Genomic DNA, 20,376 nt, shown 5'->3' with positions numbered 1-20,376 from the left:
TAATTTCTGATGATTTCTAAAGTGTGAAGAGAAAAAAGGCAACAAAGAAGACTTTTTTTGACAAAGGTCAGAACTCCTGTTATGATGTAGGTTTTTGAGGTACACTCTTGCCATACATTAATCTATTACTTTTCCTATATAATTATTAACAAAAAAAGATTGGTCAAATATCTATTCAGGAATCTTAGACCTTTTCAACGATATATGGTTTGTAATTATTAGATTAGGATTTAATTGTAATATAGTGAAGTAAACGGAGGAGTCCCACCGAGGGGCCGGGTGGCAGTTAAAAACTGCAACGTGTATACATTTTTTTGTAAATCTGACTAACCAAATACATTTCTAACTATTTTCTTTTCTTTTGATACCCCAGACCCAGATTCGTCCTGTATGTACATATTTTAAAAATAAATAAAATAATTTATAATTAATGGACTACAATTGTTCCCGTACGTGCAGATAGTCCAATCATCAAACGACAACGGTCAGACCTGACCAATCACGTCAGTCGGTGGGCGGGTCTAGAGTGTGTATTCGCAATGACAACAGGAAGTGGCTGCACACTGGTTTAATCTCTCTCGCTGTTTTATACACTATTCGTCTAAGCTGACTGTTGGAGAGCCGCGCAAGATTGACAAGACGCAGAAACTCATGACTACAGCTTTAATCGATACTCGCCACGATGACGGCGCGTGAACAGGCCTGAGCTCGGTTTCACAGAGAGCAGCTCGACGCTGGATATCGCTAACGTTATTTAGAGGAGAAGCAGGAAAATATCCGGAACATTAAACATGCCGGGTCTAACATGAAGGTAACGCCTCTGGCTGGTTAAAATGACCTTTGAAGTGGACTAGAGTCAGTGTCCTGAAACATGATATGTGTCTTCGTACTGCATACTACAATATTTCACACAATCCACGGAATCAGGCTGCATTATAACGATTCGCGCTGAATTGGGTATTTTTAGGACATTTAAAGCTTTATCATGACTAAAAGTAGGCGATTGCTCCATTCAGACATGAATTACTTATTTACAACGACATTATTTCACATTTAACCACACACAAAATAAGATTTATCCTCCTAGGTTGTGTTCAAAATGACATACTAGTGTGCTTCTTACTGCATTATTAGTAATATGTACATTATTTAGCCTACTTAATAGTCTATTCTACAATCAATGGCATGTCACGTGAACTCAAAAAGTTACATGTTGAATTGAGCGTTTGCAGTTGAGTTATTACTTTGTAAATAAAAGATGCTTAAATACTGTCTCCCCCCTCCGATTTTGTATAAAATGTCTTACATTTTGGCAGTTAAAATCGATTGTTGTTTATAGTGGGACGTGACAGGAGCGCATTGCATTGTGGGAAACACATTTTGACACATGAAATATGTATTTTGTGCAAACTGAAAATTCGCACTATTATCATGCCATTAATCTGGTATAAGTGTAGTATTATAGTACGCCATTCTGAAAGAAGCCATTGTGATCATGACCACTTTGTTTTTTTCTGCTGAGCTCTCAGTGGTCACATGGTCCAAAATTCACATGCATCCAAGTGTACAAGAATGAAGTGGAATTTTTTCAGCTTTTGGATTATTGGGAAATGATGTCGCCTCTCATCGTAAACTGGTCTCATTGTGAGCTCAGACTTCCTTGAGAGAATAAGGAAATGGGATATTCCCAGTGTAATGTGTGCTTGAACTCTTGTGACCGTCAGCCGGCACACCTGTCCTCAGTCAGGCCTCATGTGACAGGCTCTTTCTCACACACAGCTTGTTTGTTTGCATAACACACAGGTGGAATGTTTTCTAGATCGAAAGGTGTGTATTGTATTGTCACATTAGAGTGAGTAATTAAAGTCGTGTGACTTGTTTGATGTTTCTACAGAAAGTACAGTAACTCTTATGGTATTAAGCTTGATTTGAATATGCATGTTAGTAATTCTTTCATGTAAATTAATATGTGTGTATATATATATATATATATATATATATATATATATTTATATATTTTATATTTTATATATGTGTGTGTATATATATATATATATATATATATATATATATAATATGAATAATACTTTTATTCAGCAAGAAAACATTAAATTGGTCTAAAATTTTCATTTACAATTCAGATTCAAAAGAAACGCTGTTCTTCATTAAAGAATCCTGTAAAATTGTTTCACAGTTTCTTACAGAAACATTAACTGAATTCAGTTTTGATAAAAATAAAACATGTTTCTTAAGCACCAAATTCAGCTTTGCCATTACAGCAATCATTTTTATTTTTATATTCAAATAGGCAAGAGTTTACTTTAAATGTGATAGTACTTTACCATTTCAATGCTTTTACAGTATTTTAAAAATAATAAAATAATTAAAAATAAATAAATAATTAAGATAAGTTAATTTAGGCTTCAATACTTGAAAATGTCCAAATAAAATAAATAATATTAATTATATTTTTATTGTTGTTATTAAATTTATGTTTTTAAATATGACCTTTAAAGTGAGTGTTAAAAGATGACCAATATCGTCTTAAAGAAATTAAATATCCATTGTCGACTGATATCAATAAATTAAAAAATCACCAATAATAACTAATATGGTAACAGCATTTTAAGCATCTCAAGTATCTAACCTGTTTTCTCAATATAACTTCATATATTAATGCTTTGGTGTCCCGGATGTCAGAAATCTGATTTCATATTCAAATCAGACATTTTTGCAGCTTCGTATGCTTTTTTTGGACTGGGGAAGGTTTCTGAGAATCACAGCGTGTTGTCATTGCACAGTTTTACCAAGAAATGAAGGAAGCTCTCTTTCTGTCTCTGTGTTTCAGGCTGAAGTTCTTCTGTAATGCTGCTATATTCAGCCTGAACCATGAACTCGGTGTCTCCCAGTGCCGTTCAGTACATAGTGGGCGGCGGTGTTCATGAGGACAAGCCCTCGGCGCAGTCCAGACGCCACAACGGCCACGGCTCAGCACCTGACGGCCTCAGAGAAGGCTCCGGAGAGCCCGATGAAGTGGATCGACTGAAAGCCAAGTTCATGTCCGCATGGAACAACGTCAAATATGGTTCGTTTTCATGCATTTGTTATGGTTTGCGAACTGGTTTATATGTCTGACACAAATAATGACACAGACAGTAAGTTCCTTTTTTCCCGGGCTATTTTTGAAGTCAGATGTAGAAGCACATGTTCAAAAACGACCACAACAAATATCACTGACTGTGTCTTAGTTAAGTTCCTGTCTTCATTTTCCCAGGCTGGACCGTTAAATCTAAAACCAGCTTCAACAAGACCTCCCCTCTGATCCTCCTGGGTCAGTCCTATCTGTTCAATAGTGAAGGTGAGTCATGTGATCTGCCTGAGAGCCGCCATTGGTTGAGTCAACTTAACGGGATAGTTCACCAAAAGTGAAAATTCTGTCATTAATGACTCACCCTAGTGTTGCTCTAAACCTGTAAGAGCTTCATTCATCTCCGGAACACAGATTAAGATATTTTTGATGAATTCCAAGAGCAAAATGTTGAATGTTGTATTTTTTCGTGCCTTATTCTCAGATGAGGTGGATGGTTTCCGGCAGGCGTTCGTGTCGTGCGTGTGGCTCACTTACAGGAGGGAGTTTCCTCAGCTGGAGGGATCCAGTCTGACCACAGACTGCGGCTGGGGCTGCATGCTGCGCAGCGGACAGATGCTTCTGGCGCAGGGGCTACTGCAGCACCTCATGCCTCCAGGTCTGACCCACTGTCCCATTTCTTCATTTGTACCTAAATCCTTACTGAAAAACCAATTGCTTTTAATAAATATAAACAGTCACAATAAACACTCGTAGTTAAAAGAGTTTCTGTGGGTCTTAATTCACCTTTCCACAAATTAGGGCCTTAAAAATTTCTTAAATCAGAGCAAAAAGCCATAAATGAATAAGGTCATGTGGGTTAAATATTGCATGCACTGCAAAAATGATTTTCTTCTTCAGTATATTTGTATCGCTTTCCGGTGCAAATATCTAAACATCCTTAAATCAAGATAGGAAGTCTTGTTAACTGAAAAAAACAAAGACAATTAACTGATTTTACACTAGAGATAATAAATATAGGTGAATAGGTTTTGAATTAAGCTTTGACCTAAGTAGATTTTTCTGAGCCCTTTGTCAGATATTTGATCTGAACTCACTTCATTTTTATCTGTTTCTTTAGAAAACAAGACTTTTATCATTTTGTATCTCAGGTCAATTTATCTTGATTTAAAAATGATTTAATCATTATTTTTTAAGAACTTAATGGAGATTGGGAGGAAGTAGCATTTTGAAACCTTTAAGTGTTGCTAATAAAACTCATTATCTTTCCTTTTATTGTGTTTACATTTAGTGAATATAATGACATGTTTCCTTCACTTTATTCCTTAAATTGTCTTTACTTGGTCTTAAAAAGGCTTTTGAAAAGTCTTTAATCCACCTTTATAAATCTTGCAGAAACCCTTAGTTAAGTAATATAATCCATAAGCTCTTTAATACTGTATGTGTATATATATATATATATATATATATATATATATATATATATATATATATATATATATATATAAAACGGTAATATTATTAAATATAATAATATTATAACTGTTTTTAATGTGTTGTTAAATGTTATTTATTCCTGTGATGCAAAGCTGTATTTTCAGCATCATTCCTCCAGTCTTCAGAGTCACATGATGCTTCAGAAATCATTCTAATATACTGATTTGATGCTCAAGAAACATTTCTGATTATTATCAATGTTGAAAATTAGAAATTAGAAATGCCTTTACCGTCTCTTTAAATCAATTTAATGAAAGCTTGCTGAATATAAGTATTTATTTGACTGACCTCTCTAGACTCATGCTGTCTTCTGCTCTCTGTATCTCAGACTGGAGGTGGGCAGATTGTCATCCGCTGACAGATGTGGATTTCGAGGTGCTAAAGCCTCGCTCGCCCTCCCGTCCGGCTGCTATGTCTCTTCCGTCCTTCAGCTCTTCCTGGACCAGCCCTGTTTCCCAGAGAGACCCGAGCTCTGGCAGCAGTGAGGGTCACAGGCGGCCCTCGGCTCAGTATCCTGCAGCCAGCCATGAGCCTCAGCTGGAGGCTTTGCACCGAAAGGTGGTGTCTTGGTTTGGTGACCATCCCTCAGCTCCTTTTAGCGTCCACCAGCTGGTAGAGCTAGGAAAGGAGTCGGGGAAGAGAGCGGGGGACTGGTACGGCCCGTCTGTAGTGGCTCATATGCTGAGGTTGGAGAAGAGAAAATTAATCTTATCATATTTAGATTTAAAAGCTGCTTTTTAATAATAACTGATCTTTTGTGATTTCATGTCTTTTTGTCCTTCAGAAAAGCAGTGGCTAGAACCGCTGAGTTTCACAACCTGGCTGTATACGTGGCACAGGACTGCACGGGTGAGGCTTCATGTTCAGTCTTGTGGGTTGTGCATCATGCGATGGTTTAGTGAAACTGAAACGCTTTCCTGTACATCTTAAGCTCACGCTTCTGCTTCTGTGTGTGCTGCAGTGTATAAAGGAGATGTCATGAGGTTGTGTGAGTCGCCGCTGACACAGGATCTGTCCGAGAGCTGGAAGTCAGTCATCATTTTAGTGCCAGTACGACTGGGAGGAGAATCACTAAACCCCTCCTACATCGAGTGTGTCAAGGTACAGATACACCAACACCTGCGTGGAGGAAAAAACTGAACTGAAATATAGAAATCACCAAAACCGATTTTATAGTATATTTGTATTAATATTGAAATAATAACATTGTTATATATGTCTGCATCAAATTAAATTTACAAAAGGGATTTTAGATACATAAAAAGCATATTATTTACAATTAAAGTGTCTACTTTAATGGTTCAAAAACATTTGTGAACATAAAATGTCAAAATATGAATGAAAATGTTTCATCATCATTCAGCATAACACATTTGTATGTTATATTATAAAAATTATTAATTTTCACAGCACTAAAGTAAATCATGTGGCCCCCTTTTTTACTGTATGATTCTTTAAAATAAATATAAAAGTAATGTATTAGGGGTTACATTTTAATTGGCATGATCAAAACATAAAAAAATGTGAATCACAATTATTTTTGTGACAATCATCGAAAATTCATGATGAGACACACACACATTTTTATATATATTATATTATATTATAATATATTATATATGTTTAATTTTATTTATACTAACCTCTCTTTTTTTTCCTAGAACATTCTCAAGTTAAAATGCTGTATAGGAATTATTGGAGGAAAGCCCAAGCATTCCCTGTTTTTTATTGGCTTTCAAGGTAAGTGTCTATAAAGAGTAGTGCTGTCAAAACATTAATCGCATCTAAAATACAAGCTTCTGTTTACATAATATGTTTTTGAATACTGTGTATATTTATTATGCATATATAAATACACACACACAGTTTATATATTGAAAATATTTCCATGTATATATTCATATAATTATAATTGATATTATATATAAATATTTTGAATATATAAACATAACACATTTTCTTAAATATATACATGCATGTGTGTGTACTTATATCTACATAATAAACACATATATTATGCAAACAAAAACTTGTATTTTGGATGCGATTAATGGTTTGACCGCACTAATTAAGAACTATGTTTGGATATGTTACTGCCTTCCTGTCTGCTCTCTGATTGGCTGCTGTTCTCTGTCTTCCAGACGAGCAGCTGTTGTATCTAGACCCACACTACTGTCAGCCGGTGGTGGACGTCACCCAAGGCAACTTCTCTCTGGAGGTGAGATGGAAAGCAACAGTGCATTTGCATCAGAAGACATTTTCATTTTGAAGTTTGTGAGGAACTGAAGCTGCATCGGTCTTTTCTCTCGTAGTCTTTTCACTGTAACTCGCCCAGGAAGATGAACTTCAGTCGTATGGATCCCAGCTGCACCATCGGGTTCTACGCGCAGACTAAGAGAGACTTTGAGTCTTTGTGCTCAGCAGTCAGTGAAGTGAGTGTCTTGTTTGAATCGATAAGATATATGTTCCTTGGAATCAAAAAATTGAAATTTGGTACTTTTCTGAAGCCATTTCGGAATGAATGCATAAATATCAGGAAGCTGAAATAAATACTACTATATATTTTTTCATATGTTTTTTGTTCTTTTTCAGGCTTTGTCATCTCCTAAAGAGAAGTATCCCATCTTTACATTTGTAGAGGGCAGGGGACAGAACTATGGACTGGAGGGGCAGAGCGGGGGGTCCATGGACGGTCCTGCAAACATTTTCTCATGCAACAGAATGAGCAGGAACAATAAGAGAGGAAGCACAGATGAGTTTGTGCTCCTGTGAGGAGCGTATCGCGTGTAACACAGACCCCACACCAGTGATGCTGCACCCTAACTTCCTAAAACTGCTGTTCCTCGCATCTGTGCATTGCAGAATATAAAGCAAACCTGGCACTGAGATTATCAAGAAAACCTGTCCGAGTCATGTTTCACCCCGAAACCAAAGAAAAACAAAGAAATTATGGTTTGCATAAAGAAAACGTTGCATTTTCCTCCAATTTATCATTAACATAATGCCAAAAAAAAAACAAATTTCTCCATACTGTAATGTAAAAAAGCTATATTATTTGAATTGTAATGTGTTTTTGCACTGCCTTTAATTTAACTAATTTATTTAGATTGCTGCATTACAGTATGAGCGTGTTTTTGCATTACATTAATGAGAATTTTGAGAGGAAATGTGAAAATGTAATAATTCTAAAAATAAAGTTAGCTTTCTTAAAGCGTAATACAATTTTGGGGTGACACCTGCATTTCTTTGGTAAACTTCTCCATCAGTGTGACATTTGTTCATGAATGGATGAGAAGCATTTCTTATCATTGCATTTTTTTTTTCAGCTGATTCAGCCACATTAAAGAAATGGCTCACCCAAAAATAAAAATTTAGCTTTAACTCAGTTTGAACAGATTTTGAGAAATTTAGAATTACTTTCTCACCAACGGATCCTCTGCAGTGAATGGGTGCCGTCAGAATGAGAGTCCCAACAGCTGATAAAAACATCACAGTAATCCACACCACTCCAGTCCATCAATCTTGTGAAGTAAAAAGCTGTATGTTTGTAAGAAACAAATCCATTACTACGGTATTTTCACTTTAGACCGTTGCTTCTGGCCAAAATATGAGCCCATAGTCCATCATTTCTTGCTTCCTCCAGTGAAAAATGTGCCTCGTTATGTAGGTTTTCATTTCACAGAATCTTAACTGATGGAGTGGAGTTGTGTGGAATATTGTGATGTTTTTATCAGCTGTTTGGACTCTCATTCTGACGGCACCCATTCACTGCAGAGCATCCATTGGTGAACAAGTGATGAAATGCTGAATTTCTCCAAATCTGCTCTGATGAAGAAACAAACTCATCGACATCTTGAATAACCTGAGGGTGAGTCAGTTTTGCAGCAAAATTTCATTTTTGGTTGAATGTTTCTTTAACGTTGTATATAACTCATACACACTAACATTTTGTCTTATACACTGAACACATGATCCTGCTGTTGTGTTACTGTCTTTATAAAGGTATAAGGGTGCTCTAAGTTGTTTTGTTTTTCCCCTGAGTGTGCTCATAACAGAGCTGGAGGAATTGTGGGTAATTATGACATTGAATAAACCTCCTCCTTGCTGTATGTTATGGCTAGTTTTCTAAGTTATGTAAATTGTAAATCTCTCAGCTTGTGTGCTTGAACTGTGTGTGTTTTTGTTTTAAATCATTGTGCTTCATTTGTCACCAGTTTCTCTTATTTAATAGTATCTTTTTTACGGGAAATCACAGCCGTAGTACCTCCTCGAGCTCTGGAAGTTGTGTGGCATTGAGTCTGATGCTGGAAGCTGTCTGAATAGTTGATGTCTGATTTGCTTTTGTTTGTTCGGGTCAACAAAATTAGCTGTTGCTGTTCAATCGTATTTAAGCTGTTCATTTTATTTTTTACAACTTGTATTTTTGATCGTTGCTCTGAAGATGCACCGGATGAAGCTGAACTGCTGTCACTGTTTGAACAATTGTTTTTTTTTAATAATTGTAGATTTTTCATTGTGTATCTTTTGTCTTTTACATTTTGGACTTTTTCCCGCATATGGGACCAGTGGACAAGAGATTGTGTGGACTTTTGTTTATTGTGGACTTTTTTGTTGTTGTTGTTGTTGTTTTCAGAATTGGAAGATGGAAATGATCAAGTAAATATAAGAGAGAAGTAAATTTGTTATAATGCCCCAATTGTCCTCACTGAGTATATGACATTAAAATAACGAAGTATTTTTAAAACCTGACCTGACATCTTTGAGTGCATCTTAGTACCATTGAGCAGGAACACTATACTGTCCTGTTTGTTTGAGTTTGCATTGAGTTGTTTTTTTGTTTGTTTTTGTTTTAACAAAAGTGTGTCTAAAATAGAACAAATATGATGAAATTTGTGAGATATATGTGACCCTGTAATAAGTAGCATGGTTATATTTGTAGCAGTAGCCAACAATACTTTGTATGCCATCTTTTATGCCAAAAATCATGTTCCATGAAGATATTTAGTACATTTTCTATTGTAAATATCCCAAAACATAATTTTTGGCCAGTTATATGCATTGCTAAGAACTTCATTTGGACAACTTTAAAGGTAAATTTCTCAATATTAAATTTTTTTTTGTTTTGCTTCCTCGGATTCCAGATTTTCAGATTGTATCTAAGTTGTATCTCGATCAAATATTGTACCATCGGTTTGGTGGTTCGGGGTCACAAAACAATGCATTATATGGGTCACAATGGTCAATTTTTCTTTTATGCCAAAACTCATTACGTTATTAAGTGAAGTGAAGTGAATGTTCCACGACGATATTTTGTAAATTTTCTACTGTAAATATTCCAAAACTTCATTTTTGGTCAGTAATATGCATTGCTAAGAACTTCATGTGGACAACTTAAAATGTGATTTTTCTCAATATTTAGATTTTTTCTTTCTCCCTCAGATTTCATATTTTCAGATAGTTGTATCTCGACCAAATATTGTCCAATCCTAGTTAAACAGTCTTATTTATTCAGCTTTCAGATGAGAAATAAATCTCAGTTTTCAAGCTCAAGCTTTTATTTGGCTTTAGTTTTGACGCGTCGTCGCGGACTTTTATTTTGAAGCGGAGTCAAGGGCAGGGCGCTGACTTCCGCCTGGCCGAAGACAGCGGGCGCTGAGATCAGGGCGGATTCACCGAGTCGGTACAAACATGGACAGTCAAGGCAGGAAAGTGGTGGTGTGTGACAACGGGACCGGGGTGAGTGTGACTTCGGGGCTCGTACGGCTCGCTCCGGTCTGGCCGAAGCTTTATTTCCCGGCTGTGTGTGATTTAACGACGGCTTGCAGGCGAAAGCTGCAGCGGAACAGGAAGTGATCTGATAGCACCTTATGTTTTACACTGATTATTCGTGCTTTACACACAACCCGTGATGTGAAAAAAAAAAACTCGGGTCGGATGCACAGAAATCATCGCTCGGGACTGATTATAAATGGGTTTCCATGGGGGTGTTTTGCGGAAGCTTTGTATATATATTGACACGATGGATATTAACACACATTTCCATTGATATTTTAACGAGGCCGCGGAATGAGCATGCATTATTTATGAAATTAGATGTTAATGCAGATTTGTGTCAATGATGCATGTGTTTTTCTGTCTGTAAAAGGAAATGTTAAGTTGATCTCAAACTCACTTCCGAGTTTGTAGTCTCTCATCTGGCCGAGAGAGGAAGTGACATACGAGACAATCCGTGTTAAGTGCACACACAATAGCTTTGTTAGTACCTTTAAAACGCACGAAAAATCATGTGTTTATTTTAAACTGAACATTGAGTTGATATATTGTTTCTCATCAAGTGCACACTAATCTTGGGCCCTTCCTGTTAAATTTCCAAAAGCATATTGATCCTTTTTTTATTAATTAATTTAACTTTCTGTCTTTTATTCCTTTCATTTTTTCCTTTTTAGTAACTTTAATACATGTTTTTAATAACTAGTGCTTTTAGAGCTTTTATTTTTGTATATTTCATTGCTTTTGTCATTTTATTTTATATTATTATTATTATTTTTATTTATTTGTATTTCAGTTCTAGTAATTTTAGTACTTCAACATACTTATTTCTTATTTATTTTCATATTTTTTTCTCATAACTCTCTGTCTGTCTGTGGTTCAGTTTGTGAAGTGTGGATATGCCGGCTCTAATTTCCCGGAGCACATTTTCCCGGCTCTGGTGGGGAGACCGATCATCCGCTCCACAGCCAAAGTGGGAAACATCGAGATCAAGGTAAAGTTTCTTCACTAAACTGCCCCCTTAACCTTTCCTTACACTGCCACCATGACTTGGGCTCTGTCCCAATCACCCGGCCTTGCTGTATACACCCTACAGCAGTCTCCTAAAGCTGCATTATAATGATGCTTTGAAATGCTACCTATGTAGGTCGTTCAGGAGATTTTGCATCATTCTAAGGATTTCAAAGAAACACCGTGAATGGTCATATTTGGTAACTTGAGTAACTTCCTGCTTGACTTGAACTTCCTGAGTGGTTTTCACTGGGGGCGGAGCTGCTGTGAGAGGGTTCACAGGTTCCTCTGATTGAAATATTCAGCTCTGATTTCAACTAATTTAAATGATGCACTTTTTTTCTTTTGGATGTAGGACAAGTTTGGTCCTTTACTTGAAGAATCAGTGCGCTAACATTGCGGATCATGCATCAGTTTTTACTCTTCTCTTCAGGAGTTTTGCTCTCATTGCTCTTCTCCTGTTCCACCTGTGTTTGTCTTTCTGTCCTCTGTTACTGTATTGAGGTGCTGTAGGATTATAGGAGGATGGTAAGTGTGTGTGTGTGTGTGTGTGAGTCTAACCTGTAGTGATTCTCTCTCCAAAGCCTCTCACGTGATGCAGAGCTGGTAGCAGTTTGACATGATTTTTGTATTAATGTTCAAACTAATCCTTAATCTTTTTCTCTTACTAACCCTGGTTTAATGATCTTGTTTGTATGTGTCAGTAGCCGCATTTCCACTGTCGGGCCAGTGCGAGCCAGGGCTTAAAGCGGGCCGGGCGGGGCTCATAGCCCCGGGCCAGTAGCACCGAGGCCAGAGTAGCGGAGGGTTTCCACAGTGGAGCTTGAAGCACCGCTGCACGTCACTAAAACACGCCCTTTACACGCCTCTCAGAACAACGTTATGCAACCTCATTATTTCACCATCAAAGAGAAGTTATCAGAAAACTAAGAAATAAGTCACTGGAACATGCGCGATCACAAAACCAACATGATAAAAGCGGCCGTTTGTTTGCATGCTTTGTTATATATTCAAATTCAAAAACAAAGATGTTTTAACTAGAATACGTGATACATTGATCATATTGATTTAATTTATCAAGACTCAAAATTAATCACACATAAATACACTTTCTATTTTATTTATTTATTTTTAACGCTTATGAAAATAGCCTGCTTATTCAGTCGAGTCTGTTTCTGTTTATTTGTAGTCACAGTAGCCTATACGTCACATTATAAGAATGAATGATAATATCTTTATTTTTTTATAAAGGCTCCCGAACAAAAACATTATTATATTTTTATGATAGGCTACGTGGAGCTAAACTCTCGAGACGAGGCTTGTGACAGATAATATAAGTTAGCCTACTAAATAATTACACGATTGTGATAGAGAATAAGAAGCTGAAGTCTGATTTCTTCAAGCAGTTATATTTACCATGTTTAATGTTAATGCCCAGCGTGCATAGTCTTTTACATCGCTTATAAATATTTTTGCCTTGTATGGTGATTATAATCCACATTGGATCAAGTTATTTCAAACACTCGTTGCTGACTGAAAGTGAGTTTTGAGCTTGACGTATTTAAAAAAAAAGTGTTTAATGCTGGTGTTAGCTGTTATCTTTCTGTTATGATCCACAGCGCAGACTCTCTATTTTTATAAAAGCTCACGAAAAAAAATCATTATTGTATTTTGATGATACGCAACGTGGAGCTAAACTCACGAAATGAGACGACAGATAAAATGTTACTTAATAAATTCACAATTGTGATAGAGAATAAGAAGCTGAGGTCTGATTTCTCCAAGTGGTTGCATTTACCATGGTAATGTTAATGTTTAGCGTGCATAGTCTTTTACATCGCTTATAAATATTTCTGCCTTGTTTAGTGATAATAATCCACATTGGATCAAGTTATTTCAAACACTTGCTGCTGACTAAGAGTGAGTTTTGAGCTCAACTTATTTTAAAACGTCTTTAATGCTGGTGTTAAAGCTGTTATCTTTCTGAAATGATCCGCGCTGACGCTCTCCAGACACGGAGAAACTCCGCCTTTGTTCATAACCCCTCCTCTAGCCCCAGCTGGCCCGCTTTGGCCCAAGGATTTCGTCGGGCCGAAAAAACCTGGCCGTTGGCCCCGAGGAAGCCCCGGCGAGGCACGATCAAGCCCCGGAAGTGACAGTGGAAACGCGACTGGCCCTGGCACGCACTAGCACGCCCGGTCTTAGCTCGATAGTGGAAACACGGCTAGTGTTTGACATTACCCAGCATGCACTGGTCTGAGTGTGTCCAAACAGGATACACAGGGTTTGTGGTCATAGAAAGCCAGGAATGTCAGATCAAAGTTTTTTTTTTTTTTTAACACCTGAAATATTTAATAATGGTGTTTTAAGGTTAATTAAAAAACAAACAAAATGTATAGTATTATTAATATTTTGAATTAGATTTTATTTTATTTGAATTTTAGATGAAGTTTTAGTAACTTAATGTGCTTTTGTAATCTCTTTTTGTAAAAATCTTTTATTTTATTGAAGTGATTTAAATAATGAAATTTCAGTTGCTAATGCAAGATTTGAGTTTTTCTTCTAATAGCTATCTTTTGTTTTATTTCAATTACAAAATACTGATGGGATGCCAGGTTGTGTTTTCATTCAACAACTTTCTCTAGTTACAGATGGTGTGATCTGTTTACTCACTTTTAATGACTGTATTGCAGTGCTTTTAATATTTTTGCTGTCAGATACATTAGTAAACTCGTCACTGTGCAAAGTGCATTTAATAAAAACCGTTGACTTTTATTTTGAAATTCTGATGCAGTGAAGTTTGTTTCGTGGTTGTTTACAGCTCCATTCAACACATTTAATTTCTCTCAACCTGGACAGCTTCTGTTCCGCTCGAAATGAAAGTTAACACTGAGCGTCTGACCTTTGACCTGTAGGACCTGATGGTGGGTGACGAGGCGAGCGAGCTGCGCTCCATGCTGGAGGTGAACTACCCGATGGAGAACGGGATCGTGAGGAACTGGGACGATATGAAGCACCTGTGGGACTACACTTTCGGCCCCGAGAAGCTCAACATCGACTCCCAGAACTGCAAGATCCTGCTCACGGAGCCGCCCATGAACCCCACCAAGAACCGAGAGAAGATCATCGAGGTCTGAGCGCCGTTCGTTGAATAACATCTGTGAGGAACTTTAGTGAGGCTTGTGTTTGTGATTTTTGACCCTCCTGTCCCCCTGTAGGTGATGTTTGAGACCTATCAGTTCTCAGGTGTTTATATCGCCATCCAGGCCGTGCTCACACTGTACGCTCAAGGTAATGTGACTTTTAATAATGGGAAAATAAATGAATTCTAAATAAATACATTTAAAAAATATCATATCTATATACTAAAATAAAATTATTAAATAAAAAAAATTTAATTAAATGACAAAAAAAAATTATGAAACGAAATAAAAAAATAAAAAATATAGAAAATTGAATAAAATAAAAAATAGAAAAAATAGAAAATAAAATAAAAAATAAATGTAAAAAATAAAAAATTAAATAAAATCTTAAATAATAAATATAAAAAAGTGAAAATAAAAAATAAATGTACAAAAATAGAAAATTAAAATATAATAAATATTAAAAAAAGTGGAAAAAAAAAACAATATTAAACATAAATCAAATCTATAATTATATAAACCCCTCTGTGCTGGAGTTGATGAGCTGCTGTTTGTGTGCAGGTCTGCTGACAGGTGTAGTGGTGGACTCAGGTGACGGAGTCACTCATATCTGTCCAGTGTATGAAGGTTTTTCTCTTCCTCATCTCACACGTCGTCTGGACATCGCCGGACGAGACATTACACGCTACCTCATCAAGGTACAGTCCTGTAGATCCGGTCTCAGCTGCTGACTGTTTACATGCGCACATTCTGTCAATCTCAATCGCTTCACTCCAACTGAGCATTTATAATGCATCCAGTGTAAATATTATAATATCAATCAGCAAGGTTGCCTTTCTAGCATGGATAAAATATAAACCTTTTTTTGCACATTTCTAATTTTAATTAAAGTTTTTTTTCAGTGTTAGTTTAACACTTTCCTCTATCAGAAAAAGTAATTATGCTGAGTCAGCCATTGTTATTTTAGTATAATTTATATACAATTGTATGTGTTTGTGTGTGTGTAATTAGCTTTTCCATTTTCATCTTTTATTTAAATTTTTTATTTATTTAATTATTTCTTTATTTCTACATAGTTTGGTTATCTGAAATGCAGTTTTAGTTAGTTTGTTTTATGAGCTTATTTCAGTTAAGTTTTTCATGTACCAATATTTGAATCCTGTTCCTGCTTTAGTTCAATTAAAAAAAGGAAAGAATAGTTTTAGACTGGTCTTAACGCTCTCCGTCTCTCTCCAGCTGTTGTTGTTGAGAGGTTATGCCTTCAATCACTCAGCGGACTTCGAGACGGTGAGGATGATGAAGGAGAAGCTGTGTTACGTGGGCTATAACATCGAGCAGGAGCAGAAGCTTGCGCTGGAGACCACCGTGCTGGTGGAGTCCTACACGGTGAGCTTTATTACCCCCTGAGCTCTGACTTGTTCTTGCCACCAGAGGGCAGCAGTCGGTTGTGTAACTTCACACTCTTCCTCACTGGTTTGTAGCTGCCGGACGGTAGGGTGATTAAAGTGGGCGGCGAGCGGTTCGAGGCTCCGGAGGCTCTGTTCCAGCCTCACCTCATTAACGTGGAGGGAGTCGGGGTGGCTGAACTGCTCTCCAACACCATCCAGGCCGCCGACATCGATACCAGGTCAGTTGAAATATTCCTTTTTACATTCAATCATTTAGCAGACACTTTTATCCAAAGAGACTTACAGGCGAATTCTATTCAGAGTTAAAAAATTCTGAAAGATTCTGTTCCTATTTCTACGTTCAATATTAATACATACGAGTAAGTTGTATTGTCATGCGTATTATTATCTTTATCTGTTACTATGTATAATGTTTATATGTGACCCTGGCTGTAAAAAACAATTAAAGTCATTTTTGGGTGATTTACTGTTTTCTACATAAAATCATATATAAAAAATTTTAAATAAAAATTAGATGTATACTTTACACATTATACCTTTTATTTTATCTTGTCAAATACTTTTATACTATTTTATTAGTTTTTGTTTACTTTTTATATACAAATTGTGTAATATCATAAAAAAAGATGTAAAAAAAACCATTTTAAATGTTTTTAAATACTAAACTATATAAATATATAGGTGTGTGTGTTATATTTTTTAAAAATACTGAAACGTTTTAAATAATAATATTATCATTAATATCCTTATTTTTTTATCATTAGCTCTTACATTATATTATATTATAAAAATATTGTGTGTGTATATATATATATATATATATATATATATATATATATATATATATATATATATATATATATATATGTGTGTGTGTGTGTATATGTATATATGTGTGTGTGTGTGTTTGTGTGTACATATATATGTGTGTGTGTGTACATATATATGTGTGTGTGTGTTTGTGTACATATACATACAAACACACACACACACACACACACACATATATATATATATATATATATATATATATATATATATATATATATGCACACGCACGCATACATACATACATACATACATACACACACACACACACACACACACACACACACACACATATATATATATATATATATATATATATATATATATATATATATATATATATATATATTAGTTTATGTATGCATGTACATGTGTGTATTATGCATTACATATGTTATATGCTACATATATTGTGCCAAATATGATCTTTTGGTCTGTTATTTGTCTCAGACTGCGTTTTACAAAGCATCTTGTAATAATAAAAATATATATACATATAGAAAATAAAAACTTGTTTAAATCTATGAAATACCAGACATGTTGATAATATATTCTAACTATAATACTCTCATGATATGATGTATATTTGTATGTGTCTCTGTCAGGGCTGAGTTTTACAAACACATTGTTTTGTCGGGCGGCTCTACGATGTATCCGGGTCTGCCGTCTCGTCTGGAGCGCGAGCTCAAGCAGCTCTACCTGGAGAGAGTCCTGAAGGGAGACGTCGACAAGCTCTCGGTACAATAACTAACCTCTGATACACACTTAGACCATCTCTAGGACTAGCTAGCAATGCTGCTATTTCTTCAGCAGTATTTGAGATTATCTATGGACTGTCATCTCAGAAATAAACTTCCTTTATTAAGGGGAACTTCCCCTGAATTTTTTCTGACCATGTAAAAGGTCACTGTGATGTTTGCAGATGCACTAAACTGATAACTAGAAACACCTATGATCAAATCTATAATCAAATGTTAGCTATAGTACAATGGATGGACCCCACTAGAGCATTTTTGCCTCCAAATGATAAAAATCCAGAGCAGTTTGTTGGATTTCCAGGCTTATTATAGTTGCTAAACTAAATTAAAAAACCTTGTTACTTAAAATATAGTAAACATTAACTGAAAACAAATCAAAGGTGTAAAAAAAAATTTATTTTCATTTACTAACATGTACTAGAATAACTCAAAACGAAATAAACATTTATAAACTATATAGGCATATTTAAAATAAACAGTTATACTACAACTTAAAATTTAAACTAAGATTGGAAAATATACATATAAAAACAAATTACATAAAAACTCAAATTGATAGTGATCCTGCTGTAGTTTAGAGTTTTGTTAGTAATAATTCCATGCATTATACAGCGTTGTTGTTTTACTGAATGCGTCTTCGCTTCTGCTTTTGTAGAAGTTTAAGATCCGCATTGAGGATCCTCCTCGCCGTAAACACATGGTGTTTTTGGGTGGAGCGGTGCTAGCCGACATCATGAAGGACAAAGACAACTTCTGGATGACCAGAGAGGAGTACCAGGAGAAGGGCACACGCGTCCTGGAGAAGCTGGGGGTCACTGTTAGATAAATCTCACACACACGTACACACACACACACAAACACACACACACACACACGCACGCACAACATTACACTCACAGTCACAGGGTGGCATTTTGGCAGCGTAAACACACAGAGGTGTTCTTCAGTTTAAGAGGATATACTTGAGAACAACGGTATACAAATACTTGAACTTCTTTGCAATCCAAAAAAAAGTGCTTCATTTTTGTACGACATTCCAAATGTAAAGAATCATATCAGCACCAGACAGAAATTGAATGAAATCGAGTGATTTGATCACGAAACGACTCGTTTATGCTGCCAAAATTAATCCTCAAACGATGTATCACCATATCGTGACCTGTTTATTTCGAGTCCTTCACATTGACCCTAAAAAAACAAAAAAAAACTGTAAGAAACACGAGGATGTTGTGTAAGTAGAAGGACAAAACAATAAAAAATGTATTTTTAAGAAAAAAGTTTTTGTAGTGAGTATAAAAATCTCTGCAGCCAATTTGCTAAAAAAAAAATGAAGAATATAATCGTGGCCAATAGTATCAAACACAGAGACGTACTTCTAAAGGCAGATTGCTTTTGCTGAAACGTCTACTTTCTTTCTCTAACTTCCCTTGATGTCTTTCTCTGGCTTTAATCTCAGCATCTGCGCACTCCATTATTGGATGCCCTGGAAATAGAGCGAGAGAAAAATGCAGTAGCGACCGGGACCTCCCCAAATAGCATTTAACAGAACATCTGAAGAGCGTGCTTTTGTCTCATAATGTCGCTGAGGATGCTTTGAATGCTCTCGTGATCAGCAGAGTCTCATTTTAGTTGTGAAAATTGGTATTTGGAAGTCTTTACGTGACTCTCTGTTCATGTCATGCCGCCTGCAGTTCCAGGATCAGTTTAAGGGACCTTCATGAAAAAAATAGAATTAATATCAGACTGCATTCGAAAAAAGGGAAGTGATAACGTTCTGCTGTGTGTTTAGCGTACAATCCAGAGCCTCACATATCGCTGCAAAATCAAAAGAAAGGAGTTTTCTTTTAAAGAAACGCGAACTTTTTGTATTGTAACATTATTTTCGTGACATTTTAGCACTATTGTTTTTAAATTCTCATTACCGTAATGCTAAAAAATCATTTGCATTACCATAATGTAAAAAAAGCCCTAATTTGTGTTTCCATTATGCAAAACAGAAACTTTTTCATCACTGAAATTCGAGTAATGTATTGTTGTCATTAACATAATGTTTTTTTAAAATACATGATAGGTTTTGTCGTACTGTCTTTTGTTGGCCGATTTAAATTTTTAAAAATGAATAATTGAAATTGCGTATTTGTACTGTAATGCACTAAAAACGACTTGCCGTGATTTTTCATCCTGTATGACAATAGGAAGTCAGATGTCCAGGGTTGTGTTGTGGTAATGAGAATATTGAAGATGATTGTTTGCTTAATTTTGTTACGAAAGTAACGTCACAATGCAAAAAAGCTTTATGATACTAAAAGAGGACGATCAAATGTAATTCTGATAGCTTCTCTTTTTGATTTTGTTGTGAGTTTCTGTGAGACTCACACAGGAAGGATCGGCCTTATAACAACAGCAGTGCGTTTAGTCATTGCTCATGCATGTCACAAATCCACATGGCAGAGCGTCGCTCGCTCCTTTGCAATAAGCCTTCATTCTTCTCATCAGCTCATTTATTTAGTGTTCCTGTGAGTCGCAATGGCGTTTGAGTCTCATGATTGTTCACTTTGCTACTTTTTTATGGTTTCGCGTTCATGTTTTTTTTTCTTTGCTGTCGATTTCATGTCCTTGTTGAGTTGCATCTCACAGTCTGGGAATGAAGGGCCTCGTTGACGCCCGACGGGTGTTTCTGGGTCAGGCGCTTCATTCCCAGACCGTAGGCACACTTGATGTAAACGTTTACTGCCTGTTTGTAATATGAATGAAATAATAATGATGGAATTGTTAATGATGCTAATCATTTGAGTGTTTGTACTCGTGACAACCCTTTGGAAGCTGGATCAGTGATGTTTCTGTGTTTGTGCACACTCGCACATGGAACAAAC

At 36.0% G+C, this 20,376-nt stretch overlaps 2 protein-coding genes across 2 annotated transcripts; both read left to right on the top strand.

The window, feature by feature from the left end:
- Nucleotides 1–599: 599 nt before the first annotated feature.
- On the top strand, nt 600–7,986 carry LOC113044099 (cysteine protease ATG4D-like). Its single transcript, XM_026203715.1, has 11 exons — nt 600–811; nt 2,849–3,085; nt 3,275–3,358; nt 3,573–3,746; nt 4,914–5,271; nt 5,370–5,434; nt 5,547–5,686; nt 6,247–6,325; nt 6,727–6,803; nt 6,898–7,017; nt 7,178–7,986. Exons 2-11 carry the CDS (start codon nt 2,890–2,892, stop codon nt 7,355–7,357), a joined length of 1,473 nt encoding a protein of 490 aa, XP_026059500.1. The 5' UTR covers nt 600–811; nt 2,849–2,889; the 3' UTR covers nt 7,358–7,986.
- A 2,235-nt stretch (nt 7,987–10,221) lies between these two features.
- Nucleotides 10,222–18,710, top strand: LOC113044098 (actin-related protein 2-A-like). The gene is made up of 9 exons (XM_026203714.1): nt 10,222–10,321; nt 11,238–11,348; nt 14,281–14,496; nt 14,584–14,656; nt 15,070–15,206; nt 15,745–15,894; nt 15,990–16,135; nt 17,351–17,483; nt 18,159–18,710. The coding sequence occupies exons 1-9, from the start codon at nt 10,274–10,276 to the stop codon at nt 18,327–18,329; spliced, it is 1,185 nt and encodes a 394-aa protein (XP_026059499.1). The 5' UTR covers nt 10,222–10,273; the 3' UTR covers nt 18,330–18,710.
- Nucleotides 18,711–20,376: the final 1,666 nt, after the last annotated feature.

The sequence above is a fragment of the Carassius auratus genome, chromosome 26, assembly GCF_003368295.1.
Source record: "Carassius auratus strain Wakin chromosome 26, ASM336829v1, whole genome shotgun sequence".
Lineage (NCBI taxonomy): Eukaryota > Metazoa > Chordata > Actinopteri > Cypriniformes > Cyprinidae > Carassius > Carassius auratus.
The sequence above is the reverse complement of the archived record's forward strand: the minus strand, read 5'-3'. Positions and strand labels throughout refer to the sequence as shown.

Excerpts from the sequence above, each read along its gene's own strand:
- LOC113044099 (XM_026203715.1), top strand. The coding sequence starts at position 2,890 with ATGAACTCGGTGTCTCCCAGTGCCGTTCAGTACATAGTGGGCGGCGGT. Across the intron at positions 3,359-3,572 it reads CTATCTGTTCAATAGTGAAG|ATGAGGTGGATGGTTTCCGG; the intron begins GTGAGTCATGTG and ends CCTTATTCTCAG. Across the intron at positions 3,747-4,913 it reads GCAGCACCTCATGCCTCCAG|ACTGGAGGTGGGCAGATTGT; the intron begins GTCTGACCCACT and ends TCTGTATCTCAG.
- LOC113044098 (XM_026203714.1), top strand. The coding sequence starts at position 10,274 with ATGGACAGTCAAGGCAGGAAAGTGGTGGTGTGTGACAACGGGACCGGG. Across the intron at positions 14,657-15,069 it reads GCTCACACTGTACGCTCAAG|GTCTGCTGACAGGTGTAGTG; the intron begins GTAATGTGACTT and ends GTTTGTGTGCAG. Across the intron at positions 15,895-15,989 it reads TGCTGGTGGAGTCCTACACG|CTGCCGGACGGTAGGGTGAT; the intron begins GTGAGCTTTATT and ends ACTGGTTTGTAG.